The sequence below is a fragment of the Xenopus laevis genome, chromosome 4L (genome assembly GCF_017654675.1).
Source record: "Xenopus laevis strain J_2021 chromosome 4L, Xenopus_laevis_v10.1, whole genome shotgun sequence".
NCBI lineage: Eukaryota > Metazoa > Chordata > Amphibia > Anura > Pipidae > Xenopus > Xenopus laevis.
This window is the reverse complement of record NC_054377.1, coordinates 75,131,308-75,158,978: the sequence shown is the minus strand read 5'-3', so window position 1 is coordinate 75,158,978 and position 27,671 is coordinate 75,131,308. Positions and strand designations below refer to the sequence as shown.

The 27,671-nt window shown below is 36.4% G+C and overlaps 1 protein-coding gene across 2 annotated transcripts in view; it reads left to right on the top strand.

Moving 5' to 3' along the window:
* The window catches only part of LOC108714198 (adenylate kinase isoenzyme 5), a 130,738-nt gene extending 103,312 nt beyond the window's left edge, over positions 1-27,426 (top strand). For both annotated transcript variants that reach the window (XM_041590340.1, XM_018258186.2), the window contains 7 exons: positions 1,924-2,000; positions 6,266-6,311; positions 6,801-6,836; positions 13,497-13,660; positions 20,140-20,256; positions 22,514-22,705; positions 27,355-27,426. In XM_041590340.1, the coding sequence (XP_041446274.1) occupies positions 1,924-2,000; positions 6,266-6,311; positions 6,801-6,836; positions 13,497-13,660; positions 20,140-20,256; positions 22,514-22,705; positions 27,355-27,423 (701 nt within the window). In that variant the 3' untranslated portion in view covers positions 27,424-27,426. The remainder of the gene's footprint in view (positions 1-1,923; positions 2,001-6,265; positions 6,312-6,800; positions 6,837-13,496; positions 13,661-20,139; positions 20,257-22,513; positions 22,706-27,354) is intronic.
* The last annotated feature ends 245 nt before the right edge of the window (positions 27,427-27,671 follow it).

Below are 27,671 nucleotides of genomic sequence, written 5' to 3'. Positions count from 1 at the left end.
ATTGGAACCTGTTCATTAAATGGATTCATTACTGCATTAAGCAGTGCCCTTAATGATTCTTTTTGACCAACAGATGACACATTAAGGCTAACGATTGTAGCACAGTAGTGTTAATTGAGCAAAAAAAATAGAAGATTTAGAGAAAATAATTTTATGAATTCTTAGGGTCACATTTAATAAGGATCGAAATATGAAGTTAAAAAACTTAAAAATTAGACCATCGAATTTGATACTTCGATAGTCGAAGTATTTATAACGGGCGTTTTTGATTGAAGTAAAAATTGTTCGTTCGATCGATTAACATTAATAACGATTTTACAAAAAAATACTTTGACTACTCAAAACTTTGCCAAAGTTTATAGGAGGTCCCCCATAGGCTAAACAGCAATTCGGCAGGTTTAAGGTGGCGAACTGTCGAATTTGAGGTTTTTTAAAGAGACAGTACTTCGATTTTCGAATGGTTGAATTTGTGAAGTATTTTCAATTCAAATCGAATTTTGGCCTATTCGATGGTGGAAGTACCCAAAAATTACTTTGAAATTCGACGTTTTTGAATTCGAAAATTCACTTCGACCCGTTAATGTTTGTGTATTTTACTGCAAATTCATGACTTGAACAACTGCTAAAAAAATTTACCTCCAAAGCAAACACGGCGAAACATATTTGGGAAAATGTAAAATTAAAGGTTCTGACAGAAATCCACAAAAATAATGCAGAAACAGTTTAATTGTGTCTACTGCTGTGAAGGTACAACCTCATTTCCAAAACGTTTGGGCACTGTGCAAATTATAAATAAAACCGAATGGAATGATTTGCAAATCATTTAAACCCTATTTTTAATGGAAAATATTACAAACGTCATATGTTGAAAATGGGAATTTTTTTTTCTGAAAACAATGTTATTCTTAAAAGAGAAGTAAACCCCCCTACAGCTAAAAGCCTCCATTTACCACCCTACACTGGCCCCCTCCCTGAATTCTCCCAGCATAGTGTTCTACACTGACCTATACTGTATATGCAGACTATCACAGCGGACCTCAGGGGAAACATGTTTGGTAGCTTCAGTAGCTTCCGGATCTTCTTCCTTCTTTTCTGTAATTTGCCAAAAGTGTCAGCAATACCAAACATGGCGCCCCTGAGCTCCGCTGCGTTACTCTGCATATATAGGTCAGTGTTGCTGGATTGGAAACTTATACTAGTAGAACACTATGTGGGGAGGAAGCAGGGAGGGGGCCAGTGGAAAGTGGAAAATTGGGGCTTTTAGCTGTAGGGGGGTTTACTTCTCCTTTAAATTGTTCCAATATTTGTCCTTGCGCAGTGTTTCACAGAGTAGGGCTCCCCTTCTATCTTTACTTCTGAGAGGCCCAGCCTCTCTGTGATCCACTCTTTTTATACCCAATCATATTAACGACCTGTTGCCAATTGATGAGATCTTCTACCCGGACATCATTTTTCCAGTCATTTCTTGCCCCTGTCCAAACTTTTTTTTTTTAAATTGCATTTGCTGACAATGCAAAACAAGCTTACATTTATCAGAAAACAATACAATTTCCCACTTTTAACATTTAATATGCTTTTTTTGCATTACATATGGGGTTTAAATGATCTGCAAATCACCCCATTCTCTTTTTATTTATTTTTGATACGTTTGAAACCTTTGAGGAAAGGTATGTGCAACTTTTTTTCCTTGCATACTTGGAACATAAACGTTTTTATTAGTCTCCTATGTATTTTATTCTAGTGTAATGTGCCTGTTATAACTGCATTTTAATCACAATATGGAGAAGTCATTACTAAATCTATATGAATGCTATGTGTTTTATGTTCCCTGCAGACCAATACAGTTATGGCAAGTGGCATATAATAATGGCATGTTGGTTTCAAGATGCATAACACTAAAAAAATGTTCTTTTTATATTGTAGAGCCAAGTGAGCTTGACCTTAGTCTTATTATAGACAGTGTGGAAGCTGTTGACTTGGAGCCACATTTTGAAGATCAGGTAAATACATAATATTTTATCCAAAACCTACTTATAGTTTTGTGTGGTTTTCAAGTTTTTCCAAAGGCTAGTTGTAGCTGTTGGTATAGATTTCTCTAAGGGGCCCATTTTTAAACCTCGATTTTTTTTTTGGTCGAAGTTTTTAGGGGGAAAACTCGAATGTTTTGTGTAAAGAAACTCCAATTTTTAGAGATTTATCTATCAAACCTGTCGAGGTCATGTAAAGTCAATGGCAGATGTCCTTGAAGTTGTTTCTTAACATAGTGATCTGCACTGAATAATCAGAAAAATTCAGGGCTTTTGTCCGCAAAACAGTTTGGTTTGGTAATCGTGTAAAAGTCTGTTATGTTTGAATGTGTCGTATGGTGTCCCTGAATGAGAAAAGGCAACACACAGCTTTGCCAAATCATTCTATATATTTTTTTTCATTAAGATAAATAGCTTGAACAGCTTACTTGAGCAACCCTATCTTTATAGGAAAAAGAAAGAGGGCCATAAAATGAGAGGATGTCTATTTCAGAAAATATTTTAAGGGACATCCAAAAAAAATTGGCATGTAAAGGTCAGGTAGAGAACAGTGAGATATTGCAATGTCAAATATATAATCTGCATTCTAAATATTCTTTAGTGAAGAATGGAGATAGGCTTTATACTCTATGGAGTCAACTCAATTATTGGCACAATAATTAATAATCATTTGCAAGGTTTCATTTGGTTGTGTCCTTTTAATATGTGGTCACAGACTGAAAAATCCCTTTCCAGGAATGATAATCATATTACCTTTACTAATTAGGCGCACAGCCTGACTAATTTGTATGACTGAAACCTTGTTAATGGTTGATATGGCAATGTTTATTTCCTGGTGCAACTGTGTCTGATTTGTTAAAACGGCCACAAATCAGACACAGTTGTGGCAAATATTTTTGCAGACTGCCTGGCTTTAGTTCCGGTGTTAAGTGTGCGAATCACGTCTGCACCAAATTCTTTAAGCGCAAGTGTGCTCCATCTATTGACGGAGGCACACTGAAAGGAGAACTAAACCCTAAAACTGAATATGGCTCAAAATGCCATATTTTCTTAACTAAATTGATTGCAAAAGTCTAAAGTTTAAGCTTCTCAATAACAGCAATGATCCAGGACTTCCAACTTGTCACATGGGGTCACCATTTTGGAAAGTGTCTGTGACACTCACATGCTCAGTGGGCTCTGAGTAGCTGTTGAGAAGCTAAGCTTATGGGTTGTCGCAAATTATCAAGCTGACGCTACCAGGCTGGCTATTAAATTCTGATGCTAATTGCACTGGTCAGCCTTATATTGTGATATTTATATTCTATGTGCACTGTATATTTTAAGTGGGCCCCTAAGCTCAGTAAGTGACAGCACCAAATAACATGTGCAGTGAATTAGCAGAAAGGAAGATGGGGAGCTAAAGGGGTAACTTTGGAGGTACAGATCTTCCCTGCTAAAGGGTAGTGGTTGTTTCTGGCTGATACAGAAGACCAAAACATAATGTACAGCATTTCTAGCCTAGTTTTTTAGTTAAGCTTTAGTTCTCCTTGAAGGAACCTTGGCACTACTGCTTGGTCAGGCGAAAATTCACCTGGAGAAATGATGCAAAACTTCTCTAACACTGAGCTTTTTTTTGTACTCTTCGCCCTTAGTTAATTGCATTGTCCCTACGAATTGTCATTTTGGTGAATTTTTGCTATAAAAAATGCACTATGCTCTTTAGTAAATTTGCCCCTTTGGTTTTGTTTCTGAGATCAGAAAGGATCATAAACGGAAGGCTTATATGCGGATTGGAAATGTGTTTACGATTTGGAACAGAAAAATGATTCTCTAAAAACAGGGTCATTAGCTAAGAGTGTAAAGAAGATATTGAGGAGGATAGAAGGCGGTTATATTCAGAGTAAAGGTTTTGTCTGAGAGTGTATTTGGTCATTAAGAAGGTGAAATGGATTCTGTGTATGAAGATCATTATGGATAAGGTGCCTAAAAGCAAAGTAGCTCTTAATGAGTGCCTCTAGGAGTATAGGGTAGCCTTCCAAATAACATATCCCAAGAAAAGGGCTGAAATAATGCAGGTTAAGGCAATATCCTTTAATGGTAAATATTAATGTGAGGCATTAGTGCAGCTGTTTTTGGACTGCCTTCTTAAATAAAGTGTATTTTCAGAAAACATCCAAAATGAAATTGCTAATTTGCTTTGAAATGTGCTACGATTATCAGACATTTATTCAAGGCCATTTATATCTTCTGAGTGATAAAAACAAATCAGACCGCACTCACATTTCTGCCCAAATTTTTGATATTGGGTGCGCGTCCAGTAGCCCATTCACATTGGCTACTCCAGAGCATACAAATTCCATCCAATGGACAGCACTCCTTTTTCCATAAAACCGTCTTTATTTTTCTTAGGACAGCAACATGCAACGTTTCGAGTGGCACTCCACTCTTTATCATATCTTCTGAGTGATGAAATATATATACAGTGTATTCTTCATTGGCATTCACCATCTGATTCTGAGAATTGTTAAACGAGTCTCCAATGTCTGCACACATCCAGCTTGAAAGCCAGCTCTGATTTTGAAAACAGAATACTAATAATTTGCTCATTACTCTCTGAGAATGTGATTAGGGTTAGTCTCCTGTGTACATCACTTATTGCATATGAAATTTGTAATTAATAACTTTCTCAATAAAACTATGATTTCCTCCTTTGGGGACTTTATATTTAAAGAGTTTGTTCTTAATGCAAATGTAAGGACTCCTGCGACAATTGCTGGCAGTACTATGTCCTTCACGCTAAAAATCACCAACTTTTAACTCTATAACTTTGGTTCATTCTCCTGTGTGAATTGTGCACATAAAGTGATAATAATACAGCTGGAGGGGTTGAACTTGATGGACTTTGTATTTTTTTAACCCGATTTAACTATGTGACTATGTAAAAAACATATTGAGCAAATAATCAGACAGCAATAAAGTTCTGTAATGTAAAGTTTTATATTGAGATGTTGTGTATGTTGTCTAAAAATACAAGTATAGGATCCTTTATCTGAAAACCCATTATCCAGAAAATTCTGGATTACTGGAACGCCATCTACCATAGAGTCTATTTTAAGCAAATAATTATTTTCTGTTAATTGAGAAATAAAAAATAATTGTATTGTTGCATGGAGCACTGCATTTTATGATGGAACAAATATTATTTAGAATGCTCGGGTAATGGGGTTTTCTGAATAATTTGACTCTCCATACAAGTCTACTAAAGAATCTTTTAACCCCAATAGAATTGTTTTGCCTTAAATAAAGATTCATTATGTCTTTGTTTGGATCAAGTACAAGGTTATGTTTTATTACTACGGAGAAAAGGAAATCATTTTTAAAAAGTAGAAATATTTGCTAAAAATGGGCTCTATGGGAGATGACCATGCCATAATTCAGAGCTCCATCTGCCCCCCCAATACAAAGTGAGGGAGAGAGAGATAATAAAGAACTTGGTAGTATTGTGAAGTACCCACAATAAACACACCAATGCAGCCCCTGCTGATGGTATTTTCAAACCTGCCCCATACATGGGTCAATAAGTTGTCAACTCTATTTGGAGTGGAAAAGACAGAATCTTTATTTGCACATGTGACCACCTTAACACTACCAGGGTCTTAAATGAGCATGTAACCAGTGTAGTGTAGAGTAGGCAGTGAGTAAAGGCCAAGTCACAGTACCAATGGATAAAGCAAATTGTAGTTGACAGATCAGGGTCCGGGCAGGGATTGAGGAGCAAGAAGGCGTGCTGAAGTAAGGATTAGGAGAAGCAGTGGAGGTCAAGGACAAGCTTGGTCACAACAGAAGGTCAGTATAAAAAAGCACATGCAATCTTATGGAGGCCAAAAATGACTTAGCAATTAGCGCCAGGATCAGAATTAAAAAAGGGCAGTTCAACTTTAGGTTAAGTAGCAGAGTTTAGCAGATAAGCATATTGTCAATTGGTTTTGTTAATTATTAATGTGATGCACCTAGATCACTCATGTGCAACTTGGTCATTCCCAGAGGGTTGTAGGTACCATTTCCTGACCCAGATTCATTACTATCTGAAACATCTAGTTTAGGAAATGGGTCTTTTAAAATGTAAAAACAAAAACATATTTTCTTTTAAGGTGTAGTTATACTCTGCAGTGCTCATATCATTCATCCCTTCAGAGTAGGCAGTTTATAAAGCTTAGCACGTAATCTTTTTGTGTTTTCTTTTTGCCGCTTCTCAGAGGCCAGAGCTGATGCAACCCTTTGGAGATGACTACCGGCTAGGAGGTATGTTTTAAGAAAATGATCGCTGCTGTCAGTGCAATGATTTATGTTTCATTTGCCTGAATCACATTGCTCAGTGGAGTCGTTTTGACAGCTAGAATGTGTAACTTTTTATTATAAGAACAATAATCTCCGGACTAAAATGTTGTTTTCTGTAATTGCTTTTTAGTGACTCTTACATGCCACTATAATTGTGCATTGCTTACTATATATATATATATATATATATATATATATATATATATATATATAGAAACACACAAATACATATACTGTAACTAGTGATAGTTAGCAGTTTACTAATAACATTGATGACAGTTCTACAGCAGTGTGTAATCATTCACCCCTGTCAAGCCTTCAAGCCCACCACTTAGGAAGAAGAAACAATTAAACATACTTACAAGACTAGAATAACAATAGATGCTAAAAAACAAAAGTTCCAAAAATTTATGAACAGTCTTATAATTGATCTTGTATTTTTTCTCATTACAGAAGAGCTGAAGAAGGCAAAAGTAATCTTTGTTGTCGGTAAGTGAAAATCTATTTTTTATATAGGAAAGTAGTATAAGGGTGATGGCACATGGGTAGATTTGTCAGCCATGGGTAGTTCTTCACTAGCGCGGGCGAAAAAACTTTCCATTTAATGACTTTACATTCCCTGCAAGTAAAACTTTTGGCTCGTGGCAATCTGTATTAACCGTGGCAATTTCCCACGGTTAAGCCAGATCACTCAAGTTTGCATTTGCTCTGATCATACTGTTATTCAGTGGAAAGTTTTTTCTCTGGAGATTTGTCACCTGCGGTAGTGAAGATTTAACTAATCTCCCCATGTGCCATCACCACAAAAGGCCAGCATGCTTTTACACAGGTTATCAAATTCTTGTGTGCCTAAACAATATACTTTATAATTGCTATGGGATATATTAGCCAGAGGTTTTTCCATAATGTGGCACCCCATATCTCAAGGCTACTAATTATTAATAACAATGAACAATTGCTTAAATAAGATACAGTGGTGAATATCATTCCTATCGTATATCAGCCTGAAATCACAAGAAGGCAGGCAGTCTAAACAAAACATTCCCAAGAGATTAGACTTGTAAACTCAAGGACATTTATTGAGGTGAGCCAAATACCTTGTATTTGATCCCAACTAAGATATAATTAATCTTTATTGGAAGCAAAACCAGCCTATTGGGTTTGTATCATGTTTACATGATTTTCTAGTAGATTTAAGGTATGAAGATCCAAATTACGGAAAGATCCATTATCCGGAAAACCCCAGGTCCCCTACCTGTATACCTTATTCCTTAATTCTACCAAATGAAAAATTCTTTGACAGAGAGAAGTGGTGGCTGATGAGTTTGCTAGCGTTTGCGTTCAACTCAGTATATAGGAGACCATCCTTTTCTCCTGTTTTCTTCTGTCTCAGTTTTATAGATAGAGATTTAATTTGATTAACTGCTCCCTTCCCCTCCCACCATTTCTCTGCAAAGAACCAAGTAAGCATGGAAATAAAACATCGTTCATATTAATTGTTGTTCAATTATCAGAGTAAGCAACATCAAAAAAACAATAGATTTTGCTTAATTAAAACAATGGGCAAAATGTATTATTAAAACAAAGTTTATTCATAGAGCTACACACATACGTGATAAACACATGAATATATTGCCCCTTAAAATACATTTTAGATTGTTGTAAGCTCTAATGCAGTGCCCTCTTAACCCCTGTATGAATCAGTAACCTGTAAGTTTGATGTATACACTCTTCTGTTGAGTGATGTAGGATATTTTCGTGCCATAAATATATTTGTGAAAGATGATAGATAGATAGATAGACAGACAGACAGACAGACAGACAGACAGACAGACAGACAGATGATAGATAGATAGATAGATAGATAGATAGATAGATAGATACTGTAGATAGATAGATAGATAGATAGATAGATAGATAGATAGATAGATAGATAGATAGATAGATAGATAGATAGATATGGACGGATGGACAGACAGATAGAAAAAACTAAGTTTTTGTAAATATGTATATCCGTGAGGATCATTTTGAAAGCCTAATAATATGGGCTTGTTATAAAAACAGCTTGATAATACAGGTAGTATTTATATATGTCTTCATTGCTATACCCAGAACAGGTAAGGGATCCTGTATCCAGAAACCAGTTACCCAGAAAGCTTTGAACTAAAAGAATGCCATATCCCATAGACTCCATGTACTTGATCCATCCTAAATAAGCTACATGAATCCATATTGATGGCAACATAATATTGCTTGGCTTATTTAATGTTTAAACAATTTTTAGCAGCCTTCATGAATGGTGGTCCAAACCCCAGGGGGCAATTTCACTAACCGGCAAAAATTCGCTAGCACTGGCTTCGTGCACATCGCAACACTTCGCCAGCCAAAAATTTGCCTAGACAATGCTAATTCACGGAGATCTGAAGTTGCGCACAGGGTACCGAACGCTGTCGTAATTACGCTCAGCAGTTTGAAGATACGCTAGCGTTCGCTAGTTAGCATACGGAGTGCAGTTAAAGTAGAATGCCCGTGTATGCTGCAGCAAATACATTACACTACACAAGGCCAGGGAACCTTAATAAAATTATATAAAGTTGTTATAATGCCCTACACATGTGACTACAGTATAGTTTAGGTGCCATATGTTAGCAAATGTAAGGGGGAAGGAGGGTACCCCAAAAAAAAATTTACAATCTTTTTCAGTCTATCACCCTTATATTTGAGGAACTCCTATTTACTCTATTGCACTTTGCCTGGTCTGAGGTGGCAAAGGCAAGTCTGGCGATAGAGGTAACGGTCAGTAAAATAAAAAAACTTAGTGAATTTGCATAGTAACGCTCTTTCGCCAGACCGAAAATTCGCCTGGCATTAGAGTGCGAAGTTGGGCCAGGGTCTATCTCCTTGGCGAAATTACGCCAGCGAATTTACGCCAGCTACCATTAGTAAATCGGTAAAGTGCCGAAATGACGCAAAATTTTCGCCAGCGTTAGCCGCTTCGCCCTTTAGTAAATTTCCCCCCAGGTCTCTAACTGTAATAGATAGTGTTTAATCAGTATTCTATCCACTAGAGTTCTATCAGTAAGAAATATACAGTATCATTATTATTTATAAATATTTATAAAGCACTGTACAATATCATTGTAAGTATACATGTGCTGTAGAATTAAAATGTACTACAATTTAAATGAGGTACATACCAGGGTAATTATTTGACAGCAGTGAATAAGCTGTACATTACAGTTGGATAGATGGGAAGAGGTTCAGTGAGATGTATCAGCTCTCTAAAGTTTAGCATTGGGCTGCCACTTTTAATGTTTTTAAATTATGTTTGCTGGGTTCTCAGCATGTTTTTCCTATGATTTGATCAGCTGACTGTACTTTTTAGATTCGTATATATTTTAATGATTTTCTTGGATTTTCTATAAATAGATATAAAGATTGCCCTGTTACATTTCGTAGCAAAATATATTTGTCTGTTCTCGTGGTGTTTACATTTCTTTCTGGCGCTGCAATCAAATACAAAGTGACTTTGTCTCTCCTTGTAATAGATTGCCATTGATTTTAAAGCTAGAGGCAGTAAGTTTTCTACTGTAATCCTAAAATTAGGTTGTTAATGGTATCATTTATACTGAAAATGTCAGAGATGGAGCTGCAAACATGACCTGTTTGTTAGTTATACAGTACAAACTTTATTACCATTAGAGGGAAAGTGCCACTTTATAATTCACAAAAGATTTGCATTTTAAAAAGCTGCTATACCCACAAGTATCTCTTAGTACAACATGCCATCCCTGCCATTGAAAATCTTGTTTATGGTCCTGTTCTGCAGACTATGCCCTGTCTTCTGATTCTGCACTGGTAGGTTACAGACACTTTTTGTTATGAGATTAGAATACAATTGGACAGCGGTAAGAGGCAGTAGGGATCTTTTACGGAGTGGATAGCAGAGTGCAGGTGCACTAAATAGGCACAATCCTCTGTGTTTTCTGCAAATTGAAAAATTGTTGCAGGTCTCTGGGCTCCATTTTGAAATATGGAAACGTGCATGCATCACAAAACTACAGCACTTCCTGCATTCGGGAACATAATATGGCTTCCTGTATTAGACAGACTAGCTGGAGGCTATATACGCGTCAGTGTGGGACTGGCCCACCGGGATACCAGGAAAACTCCCGGTGGGCCCAGGTGTCAGTGGGCCCTTCTACTCACCCAACTATTTGTATGCCTATAACACAGCAGTTGCCCCATTTCTGTATAAGAATAAAGAGAAGAAATGGAAGTAGAGACTGATGATAATATTTGAGGAAATGTGATTAAAAGAATAAAGAAAGTGAATGACAAAAAATGGAAAAATATTTTGGAGAGTGGGCCTGTGGCCAAAGGTTTTATGGTGGGCCCCAGGCATCCCAGTCCGACACTGACGCCATTTAGTTAATATTACTATTGCTTGTTTTCCTTGAATTGAAAGCAAATGATGTATTTCTTAAATCTTTGACAAGTCTAAAAGGAAAACTCCTAGTACAGGTACTGAGAGCAAAATAGACTATTTTTTGTTATATCAACTGTGCTGTTCCTACAGCTACTGTCATGATATGACACCCATGCCTTTGGCTTCTTTTTACTTTAAAAGTAAAGTTTTTTTTAACAAAGATCTTTTTGTGTAGGAGAGTGCAATTACAGAGGAGACAATATGTGCGTATGACGTTTCTGTATGTGGGCTACAACATTTAGGGTATGTGGGCTACCACATTATGCAGTGTATTCGTGATTTATAATATGCTACAACCGTATATATATTTTTTTTTCACAGAACTGACTTGCTTAAAAATGAAAAATTCTTTTATTTGTGCAAAATTAACATTTTGGTCACATATTCAGACCTTTATTATCTTGATAAAGGAATATGTGACCAAAATGTTGCTTAGAATAAGTCATTCTATAACATACTAATAGAATACTATTGACGTGACGTGAACCAACCTTTAAGGAGACAGCACTTTCCCAATAGTTGTGAAACATGATAGCACATCCTTCTCAGTAATGTATGGCCCAAGTTAACACATACTTTTGTTGTTATTTAACTGTATGGCTTGATGGCCAACTGCAAGAAGGCACTAACTCTCAATGACTCTCAAACTGCTGGCATTGCAAGGGCCCTGCCAGATGCAGGTTACATGGGATCCCAAAGTACCTCCGGGGGCCTTACAACCTACTATACTCTTTGGAGAGGAACCCACTGCCCATGCTGACTAGCCTCGCTGCCTCTTACCTCTGAGGTGAGCTATTACAGGTCTAACGTGCTATTTTATTAGTTCTAAGATGTGGACAAGATACCCAGCCTGCACCCACAGGAACATGCAGAGGGTGACATACAGTTTCAAGCTTTAAGGTAGTTCTATATTGCCCTTTGACAGGCCAAATAAGACCTTCTCATGTCTCTTAGCCTTCTTCATAGACTCTAAGCCTCAGGACCTTCTCTGCTAGAAACTTCTATGGTAGCAATTTTCAGGCTATTGTTTTCCTTATTTGTCCATTATGTTCTATATGTCCTAGATTCTAATATGACACAAAGTTATATTCAGAACATGAGTAAACATTCTCCCTTGTACCTTTTTTAAAAAAACAAAAACAAAAAAACAATTCACCCTGAAGAATAAAAATTAAACCTTAGTAGCTTTGTTTCAGTATATTCAGACAAAAATTGTTTGCAGGATTGGTTTCTGTTTATGCAATTATATGACTGTTTAATTGTGAATGAGTCATATAATTCTATACTGAAGATACGGTGTAAACCATTATTAAATGCCGTGTTAAACAGTCAAATTCTGTTGCTCTTAATGCTATGTTATTAGCTCTAAACCAAGTAATTAACCCTATATACATATAAACAACATGCCTGACCTACAAAAGTGGGACTTAATACTTAATACGATTGCAGATACTTAATGCAGTATAAATGCTAAGAACTTTGTCTTATTCGGTGTAATTTCTGGCAGTTTCCTTTTCTACCTGGATGTTCATTTTACATTATGTACCTCTAATATAAAAAAGGCTTTCAGAACCTCTTTGTCATTGCCTTTAACAAGGGTAGCCTATGACAAAATTGTAACCTGTGGAAAATATTGCAGTGGGTGTCGCTAAGTAATATGAAGAGCAATATCTATAAAGTACAGTGTTCCTTTTGCACTGCTTGTTTGAGACTGAGGTCAAACCTGTCTATAATATCTTTCAGCACATATTTGGAGACTGATATAATATAATATATATATATATATATATATATATATATATATATATATATATATATATAAAACATCCAAAAGTCCTGACATTGATATGAGCTATCAAACCAACTTGCACAGGATTGCACTGGAGCTGCAGGAAACTGGGAAAAAACCCTTGGGCCCCAGGCTTTGTTGGTCCTGTCTACCCAGGCCCGCTGATATGCCCAGACCATCCTCTTCCCAATCGCAGCCACAGTTAATAAAAAAGTGGTAAGCGGTACATGGCCCACACAAGTTGGGGATGGTTCAGAAGGACAAGGAGGGGGGCCCTTGATCTTGCAAGGAGAGCCCTCGAAGTTGCAGTCACGGTGGACCATGGACTCCCCAATCTGACCCTGGTGATGCACTAAAAGCCTTGAAAATATTATTATGTATTAAGTGCAGGCCAGGGTGCAAAGTGCAAAGATTAGGCACAATTTTAAAAAAAACAAGTAGGGTTGTGGGAGCACTCCAAGGCTAAGTAAAAATGTGTTTAAATACAATGTAAGTGTTACTGATCTGGCCAATTGATCAATGCACATACCCTGGTCCCCGTCTTCTAAATAATTCAGTATATATGCAAGTGCATGTATTTACAAAAACAGCTTTTTAGTAACAAAGTTATGATAATAAAATTGATAAGCCACTCTACCATGTCAAGGTAAACCCCATAAGGCAGTCCCTAACTATTTACCTCCAGTCATAGTATAAAAAGGCTTGTACCTCTCTGGATTTCCAGTATAGCACTAAGTGCAGAGCGCAGCCCAAGCTCAAGCTCAAGTGCTTTTGGAATGAGCATTAAGCAGTGCTTTTGTGACTTTTAGTGCTCTTAGAGCAATTACGTTTGTAATAAATCTGTGTATTTATTTTCCTCTGTGCATTAAAGGAGGTCCAGGATCTGGCAAAGGAACCCAGTGTGAAAAGCTATCACAGAAATATGGATTATCATCACTGGCAGTCAGTGAGCTTCTGCAGAATGACCTAGGAAATTTTACAGAGAGAAGCAAACTAATCAAAGATGTCATGGAGCATGGAGATCAGGTGCCAATGGTAAGTGAACTGTCATTGATTCTGTATGTGATTCCTTTTCCACCTGTCAAAGGAAAAGTTCACCATTAAATGGAGTAATTAGAGGTCCAGCTGAGAGTCTACTAGGAAGATCTGTGACTTTGACCAATTAATCTTGTGGGCCTAAGGTACATCTAGGAACAACACAGTGTGCACATGAATTATCATATGGCGTTGACGTCTTGGTATATAACATGTTTATATTTATATCAGTTGTGTGGTTAGGTATGACCGGATATGAACTCTGTTAGATCAGGGGAGTTAAACAATATTGCCATATATGAAACACATATTAGAGGGTCTGTATCTGGTTTCAGAATGACTTGCTCATGGATCACAGTGGATCTGTCCCATGTAGAATTTCACAATGAGAGCAATAAAGGAACAAGGTGGTTTTGGTATATTAAGTAGAAGTCTAATTGAAAGGCCATCTAACCCAGGGGTTTTACCAGATGGAAAGGATGAAATGGCCTCATCTATTTCAATTGTGGTGATATGAGTATTCAACAGTGATGAAAATAATGAAGATACTGCTCTATTTGTTTCATAGAATCAAAGTATGAGCAATGCAACAACAGCAGTAAAATATATCATAATCTTCCTTAAGCTCACAGGGAGTGATAGGGATCAAAAATGGACATTTTTGCTAAGTGTCTAATTTGTTTTGCAACATTCATGTTTGTCTGGGTTCCCAGGTCCTGCATTTCATGCTAATTTTTTACATTCAAAATTCTAGGGTACAGCCTATCCAATGATTTGAACATAATTGTATTAATATGTATATGTATAAGGAGGATTGGGGCAATTGGCAGGGTTGCTGTTTTACCAGGATAATAGATAGCAGAAATTCATTCAATGGGGATATATATATATATATATATATATGTATATATATATATATATATATATATATATATATATATATATATATATATATATACACATTTTTCTATTTTAGAATTTGTGAACAATTTACTGTTTAAAGGGATACTGTCATGGGAAAAAAAAAAATTCAAAATGAATCAGTTAATAGTGCTGTTACAGCAGAATTCTGCGCTGAAATCCATTTCTCAAAAGAGCAAACAGATTTTTTTATATTCAATTTTGAAATCTGACATGGGGCTAGACATTTTGTCAATTTCCCAGCTGCCCCAAGTCATGTGACGTGTGCCTGCACTTTAGGAGAGAAATGCTTTCTGGCAGGCTGTTGTTTTTCCTTCTCAATGTAACTGAATGTGTCTCAGTGGGACATGGGTTTTTACTATTGAGTGTTGTTCTTAGATTTACCAAGCAGCTGTTATCTTGTGTTAGGGAGCTGTTATCTGGTTACCTTCCCATTGTTCTGTTGTTTGGCTGCTGGGGGGAAAAAGGGAGGTGGGTGATATCACTCTAACTTGCAGTACAGCAGTAAAGAATGATTGAAGTTTATCAGAGCACAAGTCACATGACTTGGGGCAGCTGGGAAATTGACAATATGTCTAGCCCAATGTCAGATTTCAAAATTGAATATAAAAAAATCTGTTTGCTCTTTTGAGAAATGGATTTCAGGGCAGAATTCTGCTGGAGCAGCACTATTAACTGATTCATTTTGAAAAAAAAATTTTCTCCCATGACAGTATCCCTTTAAGCTTTAGATTCCGTTCTTAAAGGAACAGTTCATTTTAAAACGTAAAGTGGGTAATTGGCGAAACAAAACATGTCAAATTTGCCCATCCCTATAGATAGGCTGTTCAAGTGTTTATAATACAGTTATCCAAAAATGTAATGTATAAAGGCTGGAGTTAATGGATGTCTAACATAATAGCCAGAACACTACTGCATGCTACCATATTAGCAAGCAAAAAACTTCACCTATTTTCTGTGATATCTACATTTTGCATAAATTATTGCTGCAGTCAATAGAGTAGTACTAAGGAAAGGTATCAGCCACAGGAGACAAGTTGACATAAAGTACATTAGTGAAATACTTTTCATAGAAAGTCACGGAAATTTTATATTGTTCCTTCAACAAAGGTTTTGTTCTGAATGTCAGTCACGGTTCCCCATGCCTTTTTCTTTCCTCATGTAAAGATACAAAGGTTTTAATGTAACCTAGACACAGTGTGTCCTTGTCATCTAAAGAAAAGGACAAAACTGTGCTGGACAAAGGTTAGAATTTAAAGCCAAATATTAAACTTGAATTTAATAACCATCAGATTTTAATAAAGGACTAAAGCAAAAAATGTATAAACCCAGCATCAAATAGGCCACACATATTATTTAAGCTGGATGATGCCAGATAAAACGTAACTTTTTATTCTTTTGTCCACAATATAGTTAGATGACAAAGACAAGCTACAGTCCTGTCAGCCAAACAATAACGCTGTGTGACCTCGTGTTTTAGATGGCTAGCACATTCCTTTATTCACAAGGTCATACACCAATTACAGATATATTACAGAAATGTTAACCACAGGGTAAGTGAGCACTACAGTATAAGGAAACACAAAAAGTTATGGGTAGAGGACAATAAGTCCTTCTGTTCTGGTCAACATTATTATTATTATTTTAGATAACCTTGTTTATATTAATAATCATTGTTTTTGTGCACTGGTCCCTATTGCAGGCCACCTGGGGGTCTTACAATATTAAAGATTATTCACACAGCACCAATGTGTCGCCACTTTAAAAATAAAAAAAATACCAGCATTCCAATATTTTTACCTTTCTACCCCTATTAAAGGGATTGGTTCACATTTCAGTTAACTTTAAGGGGAAGATTTATCAAGGATAGAAGTGAATTCAAGGGAATTTTCAAAGTAAAAAAATTCGAAGTAATTTTTTGGATACTTCGACCATCGAATAGGATACTACGTTGATTTGAAGTAAAATAGTTTGAATATTCAATCATTCGATAATCGAAGTACTGTCTCTTTAAAAAAACGTAGACTTCAATACTTCGCCAAATTAAACCTGCCGAAGTGCTATGTTAGCCTATGGGGACCTTCTAGAGCATTTTTCTAAGTTTTTGGAAGTCGAAGTAAAATCATTCGATCGTTCGCTGAAATCCTTCAAATCGTTTGATTCAAAGGATTTAATCATTCAATCGAACGATTTTACTTTGACCGCAGGATACCCAAATTCGATGAAAAAACGTTGACTTCGATATTCGAATTCGAAGTATTTCAATTCGATGGTCGAATTTCGAAGTATTTTTAACTTCGAAATTCGACCCTTGATAAATCTGCCCCTAAGTATGTTATAGAATGGCAAATTCTAAGCAACTCTTCAATTGGCCTTCGTGTTTTTTTTTTGTTTTTTTATATTTTTTGAATGATTTGCCTTCTTCTTCTGACTCTGTCCAACTTTCAAATAGGGGTCACTGACCCCATCTAAAAAAAACAAATGCTCTGTAAGACTATAAGTTTTTATTACTCATCCTATTCATATTCCAGCCTTTTATTCAAATCGGTGAATGGTTGCTAGGATAGTTTGCACCCTTGCAACCAGATTGCTGGTACTGCAAACTGGAGAGATGCTGAATAAAAAGCTTAATAACTCAAAAGCCACAAGTAATAAAAAATGTAAACCAATTGCAAATTTTCTCAGAATATCACTCTGTGCATCATACTAAAAGTTAACTCAAAGGTGAACAACTCCTTTAATAACACTGGCATCACTTTTACCCGCCAGGTTAGTAAAACACCGGCCGGTTGGCAACCTTAAATGTATCACTACATCGTTCTTTATTATTTCTTGTTGGTTTAATAGGAATATGGTAGGCCAGTTTCATTGATTACTGCATTTGTGGAAACTCTCAGTTACTCTGCACTAGATAATTATCTATTTGTATTCACCAGCCTGATACTGCTCATAGTAGTGATTATATGGCAGACACTAGTATATACCCTGCAGGAAGCCCTTGTTGGAGCCTAATTTACTAATTTTCTATACCCTTAATTCTTTATCACTAAAACACCACATTAATCCTCACATTGAGTTGAAATTGTTTACCTTGGACCCCTACAAAGGCAAGTATATCATACCTACTACTTCTCAATGGGTGAATACTATAGAGGGAAAACATTAAGCAGAACAGCAGATACGTTTAGCCCATAACAATATCCAGACTGACTCTTAATATTAAAGGGAATCTGTCGTCATTTTAAAAAAAAATTTTATATGCATTTTTATAAAAAACACACATCCATAAACACTGTCTAGCAAATGAAATGTTAATCCACAAATCCATGCATAAGTTATTTTAGTTTGTATTTTGTTTGGTTATTTACTAAAATTTTAATTTATCTCATAATTTAAATATAAAAAGCTCAACCAAACTCTCATCCCCGATTTTGCCTTATTTATTAATAAAATAACTTGAATAAATCAGACCAGGAAAAAAACCTGATAAAATCTAGTGAAAACCCTAATTATATCATTTTTGGTCGAAAATCCTGAATTTATAGGATTATCGGGCTAAACCCAGCACAAACCACTATATCTTCAAATTGGGATATGGACATCTTCCACGGACTTATAGATGGCCTTAAGAGGTCTGAGACGGTGGCTTTTAGAATACAGGTTTTTTGTAGCATCGGGGTATAATAAAAAAATTTTCACTAAAAATTTGTGTTTTTGACCCAAAAAGCCAGACCAGAAAAAATTCAAGGTTTAGTAAATAACCCCCTAAACTAATTTTGCATTTAGTAATGAACAGAATTTTTTTCTTTGTGCTTCATTCGAATGTTATGTTTTCAGGTTTCTAGCTGAATGTTGTTTTTTTGCCAAATATATATTTTAGGGCTTAATTTAAGATTAAAATCACATAATTATAATGACATAGTGTTATGTAATAATTATAATGACACATTGGAGTATTATGCAGCACAGTGTCTAAATTGGAATTGCAATGAAAAAAATGTATTGAGTCAAATATTATATTGGTTTACATAATGACATAATATTGCATTCTGTATTAGCTACTGCGTGTGTTTGTGTGTATTTATACATATGTATATAACTGACTGTTATGACATGATTAAACCTTTAAACTTACTGTATATTTCAGGCAATTACACAGTATTCTGTAGTGCAAATATAATGATTTTGCCAGTAATCCCTGATAAACCAGACTTGCCAACGTTAATATGTTTGCTTTGTGATAATGAGCGATATGATTATCAGGCAAAATACTTTGGGTTCAGATAGGTACGGTCAATTACCCTGATCCATAGAGAATGTGAAAGTGCAGAGAGAGGAATGTTTCCGTACAGAAATAAATCTGGGGGTGAGCATTACAGGTGTGTATGGGACAGAATTGTCTGTTTTTGATTTTTTAATGAAGAGAAGGAAAGGTAATTTTTTACACCTATCTTTAATTTTTGCTTGGGTGTGCCTCTCCAGAACCGCATTACTTTTGCTGCCCAATTCGGTGTCCCGCACTGACACTGTGCCGTTGAAGTTTTAGCCCTTTACAAACTTTGCGGCCGCCATGTTGGCCGAGTGCGTGTCATGTCCTGTGTCTCCCTGTGTGAAGTGCGCATGCGCTAAATTTAGTCCTCCCCCATGACCCACTCGCATGGGGGAAGTAAAGGATATGGTACGCATGCGCAGGGCTTACAAAATTTCAACTGCACATGTGTGAGCCCTATTAGAGCCGATTTGGATAGCGAGAGGGATGCAAAAAAATCTACTACGATCTTGGATTACAGAAACAGGGGAAAACGTATAGAGCAACGATTCCTGTAAGTATCTCTCCATTTCGTGGGCAATGTATACAACTTTATTTGTACTTTACATTTCCTTCTCCTTTAAGAAAAATTAACTGCAAAAAAACCACTTATTTTTGGCCCCCACATTTTATTATTCTTGAACTAGCATATTTTCTTATATGACTGAAAAACTATTTCAATACATTGGGGGAAAAAAAATAAAATAAAGGCATTTCCCATCGACTACAGTATTTTTTTTCATGTACATTTTTGATGTTTTTTTCTTTTATAAATTGCAAATATTCATGGTTTTATTTATTTGCATTTTCCCCCTGCATTTTAAATAAATGTTTGTGTTTATGTTATTCCCATCCACAGTGCCACAGGGCTTCATTCACAAATTTTCCTTGATGGACTTATGGGCTTTTCAAACTATGGGTGGTGTCTGCAAAACCAGTGATAAGTTCAACCCAGGGGTGCTTCTGTCATGGATCAAGTTAACAAAATTGTCGCAGGCAGCAGCAAACAGTCAGTTTCATTTTGAGACCTAAATATAAGCTGTATAGTTTTAAAACACTATGAATATTCAAAGGATTTTTTTATACAGACATGGGATCTTTCATCCAGAAAATCAATATCTAGAAAGCTTGATTGCCATTTTCCATAGAAGTCATATTAAGCAAATAACGCAATTTTTTATAATAAATTCCTTTTTCTCTGTAATAATAAATCAGCCCTTTTTTTTATTTGATGTCTCTTTGTCAACAGGATATTATCCTTGAACTCCTTAAAGAAACTATGACTTCTTGCCTTGGGAACGCAAAAGGATTCCTTCTTGATGGATTTCCACGTGAAACCAAACAGGCAGAAGAATTCGAATGCAAGGTGAGTATGTCTTACTCTGTGCTGTGGTTTAGCAAGAGTAACAATCGTGTATGAAGGAAGAACACTGTTACAATATTGTTGTATGATATAAGTAATGAATGCAATCCATTTGTATTCATTTTCTTTATATATTTCAAGCTGATTAATCTCCAATATCAATGGTAACCACACGCCTGCATACTACATTCCCAGCTGTAGCCAATGATTTAGAAGCAATGATTTAGAAAATGGGCTAGGGTTTAGTTCTTCTTGAATCCAACCACAGCTACCAATCGGACAAAAACTTTGCAGCATATCTGTATAAGGTAAAAAATGTGCTCATCCCTACACACCAGTAAATGCTATGCTATGGTTGTTATGGGCGACTAGAATTGGGGTAAACTCTGGATCTTTACTACCCCCTTGTGTTATTAAAGGGGTTGTTCACCTTCCAAACACTTTTTAGTTGGTTTCAGATTGTTCACCAGAATTACTTTCAATGCTTTATTTTTTACAGTTTTTGGCAGAATTGAAGTTTAAAGGTTAAGTAAACCTTTAAAATAAGTGAATGTAAAATTGATGAGAGTGCTATTCTAAACACTTTTGTAATTTTCATTCATTATTTTCTTATTTTTTATTCCAAGATATTAAGGGATACATGTGCTGTTAATGTGAATGAATTTTGTTATAACAGCGCCACCTGCAGGTCAGTTTCTGACTGCCAAGTAGTCAAGGAAGTGCTGCTCTCATGTTCTTCTCCTTAGGAAAGATTTGAGAAAGGTTTCTGATTTTTTTCCTAAGCAGAAGAACAAATCTTATTGCTAGGGTCCAAATTACCAAAGCAACCATGCAATGAATTGAATTAAAGACTGGAATGTGAATAGGAGAGGCCTGAATAGAAAGATGAGTAATAAAAAATAGCAATAACAATAAGGGGGTTATTTATCAAAGTCCGAATTTATCTCAATATTTTCTGAAAAAAACTCTGACCAAATCCGCACGGGTTTTTGGGCTTATTTATTAATACACTTTCCCGAAAATTTTGTTTGTGTGTAAAAAATCTGAAAAATCATGAAAAATCTGATTTTCATGATTTTTTCGGATATTTCATCCGATTTTCACTATTTTTTTGGATTTTTCACCCGAAAACTGAATTTTGCCCGAAAACTTCAGGGTATTGCCAAAAACCCAGGGCACATCAAAAAATCATTGGGACTTCTCCCACTGACTTATATGTAACCTCGACATGTCTGAGATGCCGGATTTTCATTTTCTGACTTTTCCCATCCTCGGGGTTTAATAAATTCCGAAAAATTCGTGATTTTTTTAAAAGTCAGATTTTATTTAAAAAAAAAAACAAATCACACATTTTCCGTGATTTTTGCATTCGGAGTTAAGTAACTAACCCCCTAAATATGTAGTCTCACAGGGCATTTGTTTTTAGATTGAGTCAGTGACCCCCCCATTTGAAAGCTGGAAAGGGAGAAAAGAAGAAGCCAAATAATAAAAAGAAAAAACTATAAAAAAATAAATAATGAAGGCTACCTGAAAATTTGCTGAGAACTGGCTATTCTATAACATACTGAAAGTTAACTTAAAGGTGAACAGCCCATTTAATGTAACTAGGTACAACTGCTCAGCAGGGCCAAATATAAAAAAATGTATCAATTTAGAACAGTTTACAGAGTTGGTGACCCCCCCCCTCCCAGAGCTGCTTCAGAAAGTAAGGAGGATAAAAAATGTAACTTTAAACTTCAATATTAGAAAAACAATCACAAATAGCAAATAACAAGTAATTGAAAAAAAAAAAGTATTTCTTTCTAGTGATCTATTTGAAAACAACTGAATTAAAAAAAGTGTTGGAAGGTGAACAACACCTTTAGATAAAAGGTCTTTAGCATAGAGTACATCAAAGAAAATTCAAAGGTTGGCCCAAGTACACGGGTTATTCTCAGATCCAAATGTTATCATCTTTATACAAAGTGAATTTGTGTTATTAAGTAGGTGCTAACAGTACAAACCATGCACAAGATAAATTTTTTATGGTTGTATATGAAACTACAAAGTACAAAGTATAAGTACAAACATTATAGCAAAGAACTTTGGCCCCATTTGCAAAGCCAAATGAGTGCAAAGTGCAAAAATGGCCATAATCCTGGAGCTTCTCTCTTTACAGAGCACCAGATTTTTCATCATGCAAGTACAGAGCTCATATGATTACATACAGTGTACGGTATGTCTCTACCAAGTGACTGCATATAATTTTATTTTATGATAGATCAGCAAGCCAAACATTGTGCTTTACCTGGATTGTTCTTCTGAAACTATGACCAGTCGTCTCCTGAACAGAAGTAAGGCCAGCCATCGGAATGATGTTAACACAGAAACCATCAGAAGGAGGCTGGATGCATACTACCAAGCTGTTGATCCCATAATTACATATTATGAAAGAAAATCTCTTTTATATAAGGTAAACATAGTGCTACTGGAAGGGACTCTTCTGTTCTTAGTAGGAATTCACTAACTGAAGGATGTGGACAAATCCCAGCCCTTTTGTATAATTTAAATCCTTATTATTTAGCCAAACTTAACCTGAATGCTTAATTATTGTCCTTATAATTCAGCCAAACTTAATCTGAACCCTTAATCAAATGGTTTTAATGGGCTGAACATACCGTGCTCACGTATAAATATACAGATAAGGATTAAAATGTGTTTCTGTAATTGTCTGAATCTCTTGTAGAAGATTTGATCAAATTCATAGATTCAAGGAATCCCTATTACTTGCAATGCCTTTATTTGTCTAAATTTGTATTGTTACTGTCTGTATGCTACCAATATGTATGGGCCTTTGTTGTAAGCAAAATGATAATACAATATGACTTCAGAACCTAGTGATGCTGTAATTCTTTAGGTGAAGTTGTGAAATAGTTGTCCAGTGACTGGTGGAAAGGTGAGGATTCACCAAAGAATTGTTAGACTGAAATGTCTTAAGTGCAGTCCAAAATTGTTTTCAAGAACAAATCAATAATGGATCATTATCCCTGTCTGTGAGTCTATAGAAAGTAAATCACAGTAAAGCAAAGCTAAAATTGCCAATAAAGGATTTTTGTTTTCTAAAGAAAATTCTATATTTTGTCAATGTTCCGTCCTGCAGAAATGGCCAGCTGGTATGTACAAATGTCAACTGTTATATAATCACATATTGACATTTCCAGGACCTGGAAAAAAATCTAAATGTAAGACATTTTCCCTTCAGTGCAAAACCAAGCAGACCATGAGTTTTTGATTTTGGTATTTATCTCCATTATCATTTATAACTTCTGTTTGTCTTTAAATGTTAAACTCATGACAGTGAAATGTATTTCCCAGGAAAATGGAAAACGGATTTAATAATATGAAACAGTCTTCACTGTGGCCAGAAACGGCAAAATTTTCAGGCAAAGAGCAATATGGAAGCTATGCTTGCTGAATGGCATGCCCTATAACAGCACAGATTTATTCTGTCTGTGTTTTGCTAAATGAGGGATATTTGTACCACACTTACTGACATAAACTAGATTATGTTTTAGCTCTTGTAACTGACAATCAATAGTCCCTTTAGCAGTAATTAGAAAGGTGCAGGCTGTTTTATTATTTATTAATATTTGTTAACATTTATTTATATAGGGCCCGCATATTTCACAGGTTTAGACAACATGGGATTTATTAACAATCCATTGAGCCCTGTCCACTGCATGTTTTATACACATCCCCAGTTTATCTAAAGACCTGGGCCATGTGAATGACTTAACAACTTCTGAAAGTCACTGAAAATAGTTGCTTTGGCCTCTGTGGTGCTACAGTCACAACAGGGGGTGGAGACAGTTGAATGTGAGTCAGATCCAAACACTGCAGCTTGTTAGTCACAGGGATGTTGCTGAGATGGAAATCTCTGCTGCTGACCAGTGAACAGTATTGGTTGGGTGTAGGGAAAGGCTGCAGTATAATTTATTGAAAGTTTACCGTTTCCTTAAGCCCAGAGCTTCACTTGCTGACACATTCATGTGGCTTGAATGCAGTAGAATTGTACTAGAAGCACACTTTCATCCCAAAGAGGCTACATCAGATCAGGCATCTAATATCTGCCACATTGATATCATTTATAAACACACTGTTGCATTATGGGTGGGCTGTGAGTGAGAGAGGCAGCAGTACAATATATTCTGAGGCAGATAGAAATTGAACATACAGAGAAACCTCGATTTAAAGTGCCCTGATTTTAAGTTTTCCTGCATTTTACATTTTTTTATTTGAGGTCCCACCAATTCATAATGCATTTCAATGGGTACATTTTCCTGACTTTAAGTAATGTCTTTACATCAAAATTCACCTAAGTCTTTACTTACCCCTCCATGCAGATTCTGTCCAGCAGAGTTCACGGGCGCCATCTTCTTTTGTTCGGTAATCTTTGGATTGAGACCGATGTAGCAGCCCACGCGCAGTTGGAGCAATTCTCTGTTTCGCGACAACTGTGCATGTTCCGAAACTCACAAAAAATTGCCGAAGCACTGGTCTCATTCCAAAGAGTACCGAATCGGCTTAAGATGGCGCCAGTGAACTCCACTGGACAGAATCTGTGCAGAGGGGTAAGTAAAGACTTTGGGGCATTTGCCTGGGGTAACACTTAGGCTGGGGGGAGGAGGGAGGTCTTTCTAGGGTAGGGGTTTTTTAACTTTAGGGTTTGCTTCTCCTTTAAGCTGAGTTTAGGGGTTGTCACATATTTTCAAGCACAAAATGAGGTTGGCCTGTAATAAACTGATGCTACAGGGCACATTATTAAATTCTGATGCTAGTAGCACTGGTTTCTGTGCTGCCATGTAGTAATTATCTGTATTAATTATTAATCAGCCTTATATTGTGACATTTCTATTCTATGTGTACTGTATATTGTGAGTGGGCCCCTAAGCTCAGTCACTGACAGCCACACAGATCATGTGCAGTGAATCAGCAGAAAAGAAGATAGGGAGCTACTGGGGCATCTTCAGAGGCACAGATCTTCCCTGCTGAAGGGCTATGGTTGCAGTGGGCTGGTACAGAAGCCCAAAACATAACTTTTCACTTTAACTTTAGTTCTCCTTTAATATTGGGAAGCACTGTTACCTTATGCTGTAATACAACTTAATGATAGCCGAGAGCCCAAACTGCTATTCCTCCTTTTCTTTGAAGTAAGTGCTGAACCTCTCCGCTACTACCTTGTTGCAGAGTTCAGCAGAATTCAGACAGAAATAGTCAGGACAGAATGTGCTTTAAGTGCTACTGCGTTTACCCTGAAGTAATGGGGAACACCAGAAGCTTGTGCTGCATTAACTGCTCCTGGCTGCATCACGAATGCCACCAATTAACCTAAGAACTGAGCAGAACAAAAATTATTCAGCATTTTGGTAGTAGGGACTTGTTAAAAAAAAATCATTCCAATAGGTGAACATTCCATGTAATAAGCTGTAATAAGTGCAAAGGAAAGTTGAGTATGAGTTCCTTTTAAAGAAGAAGCACTTTTAAGGGGACATGATACTTCTTTACAAATACATAACTGATCATTACAGACAAATATTGGGTGGCTTTCTTTTACACAGAAATGAACAATGGACAAGAAGCCACACCAAGGGTATTTCCACCTGAAGCAACGAAATGGTTCTTCAACATGAGGGCAGCAAGAGTGTAGAATGCTGTGCCAGTGGATCTTATTGGCTTTAAACGGCGCTTGCATATATTCTTAGACATGCAAAATACTCAGGGCTACAGTTAATTTTGTGCATGTATGTGAATGAATGCTTATATGTATGTTTGCATGTGTGTGTGTATATGTGCATGTAAGTTTTGTGTTTTTTACATTCAGTGTTCCGTTTATTCTTTCCACTCATGTGGGTCAATGATGCTGGGGAGGTGACAATGGAGGGTTGAATTTGATCCAATCAGACAGACCCAACTCTCTCTATATACTTTTCATAGACTGAGTGCCATGCAAGCAGGTATTCTCTAGGTATCAACCAAATGCAGTATTCTAGCCTGGATCTTGTGATAAATTAATGGAAACATCTTTTGCAATTGAAATGCAAAATGCGATTTCGGGAAGCTAGTGACTCCTATGTTTTCCCACCAGTGATTTACATTACTGCCGATTAGAAAGGATTTCTGGGGGGGGGGGATTAGCTGACGCACTAGAGGAGATTAATAGTGAGGTGACTAATATCCGTGTGTGTCAGAGCTTTAAGCCTGATAAAAATCACCTAAATATTAATTAAACCCAATAGGATTGTTTTGCCTCCGATAAGAATTAATTATATCTTAATTAGAATCAAGTACAATGTACTGTTTTATTGTTACAGAGAAAAAGGAAAACATTTAGAAAAAAATGGATTATTTGGATTAACCGTAGTCTCTATAATTTGGACATTTCTGGATAATGGGTTTCTGAATAAAGAATCCCAGACCTGTATATCTAAATGCTAAGGGACAGTGGTTGAAGGTGACATTCCAAAATAATATCTATGGTGGCTACCTGTTGTGGAGCACAGGGAAAAAGAAAATGAATTTAGACTTTCTAATGAACTCACCAGCTGAGTCACTTAATGTCAGTATTGTGACCATTTTCACTTTGCAGTAACTCTGACATTGCATTGTTCCGTGGCTCGTTTTAAATTGACCTTTTTTGTGTACGTGTGATCAATATTTGGCTAGAACTCAGAATGAGCACATCCAAACTAGGGCACTCTAAAATGGTTCAATAGTGAAATTAAAGAGAAACCAGCCATGATTGCCTTTCCTGGTATATGCCTAGCCCAAAAGGTCATGTGCAGACTTGAAATGATGCGCAGAGACAGCTTTATAAAATGGAACATTTGTGTGCTAGCATGAATCCAAGCCAGCAATGTGCAGGAGACCCCCGTCAGAAAGAGTTGGAATACGGCCTATAGAAACAAGTCTGATAAGAAATGTATTATTCGCATTTCTCATGGTGAGGCAGGCTGACTCTGTTCATCATGACAGTTCCATGTACATGAAATATCATCACATCAGGTTAAAAGAGAGAAATGAAACGACGGAAAGATAATGATGCCTTTCTTTTTTTCTTCCTAGATTAATGCAGAAAGATCTCCAGAAGATGTTTTTCTCCACATTTGCTCAGCAGTGGATTCTGTTTTCTGAGGGGAAAAAAAAAGAATTGGCTTCCATGAAACGTGTACATAGTGTATATTCATTCCGGTTATATATTTGTGAATCCAACACTAAGATCTGCTCTCCTGACTGTTGCATGGTCTTTCGCATTTTGCAAATCATTTTTACAACGGAATAATCATTCATTTAAAAAAAAAAAAAGATCAACAGCGCTTTATCGTTAGATAATACATGTATGGGACCTGTTATCCAGGATGCTCGGGACCTGGGGGTTTCCG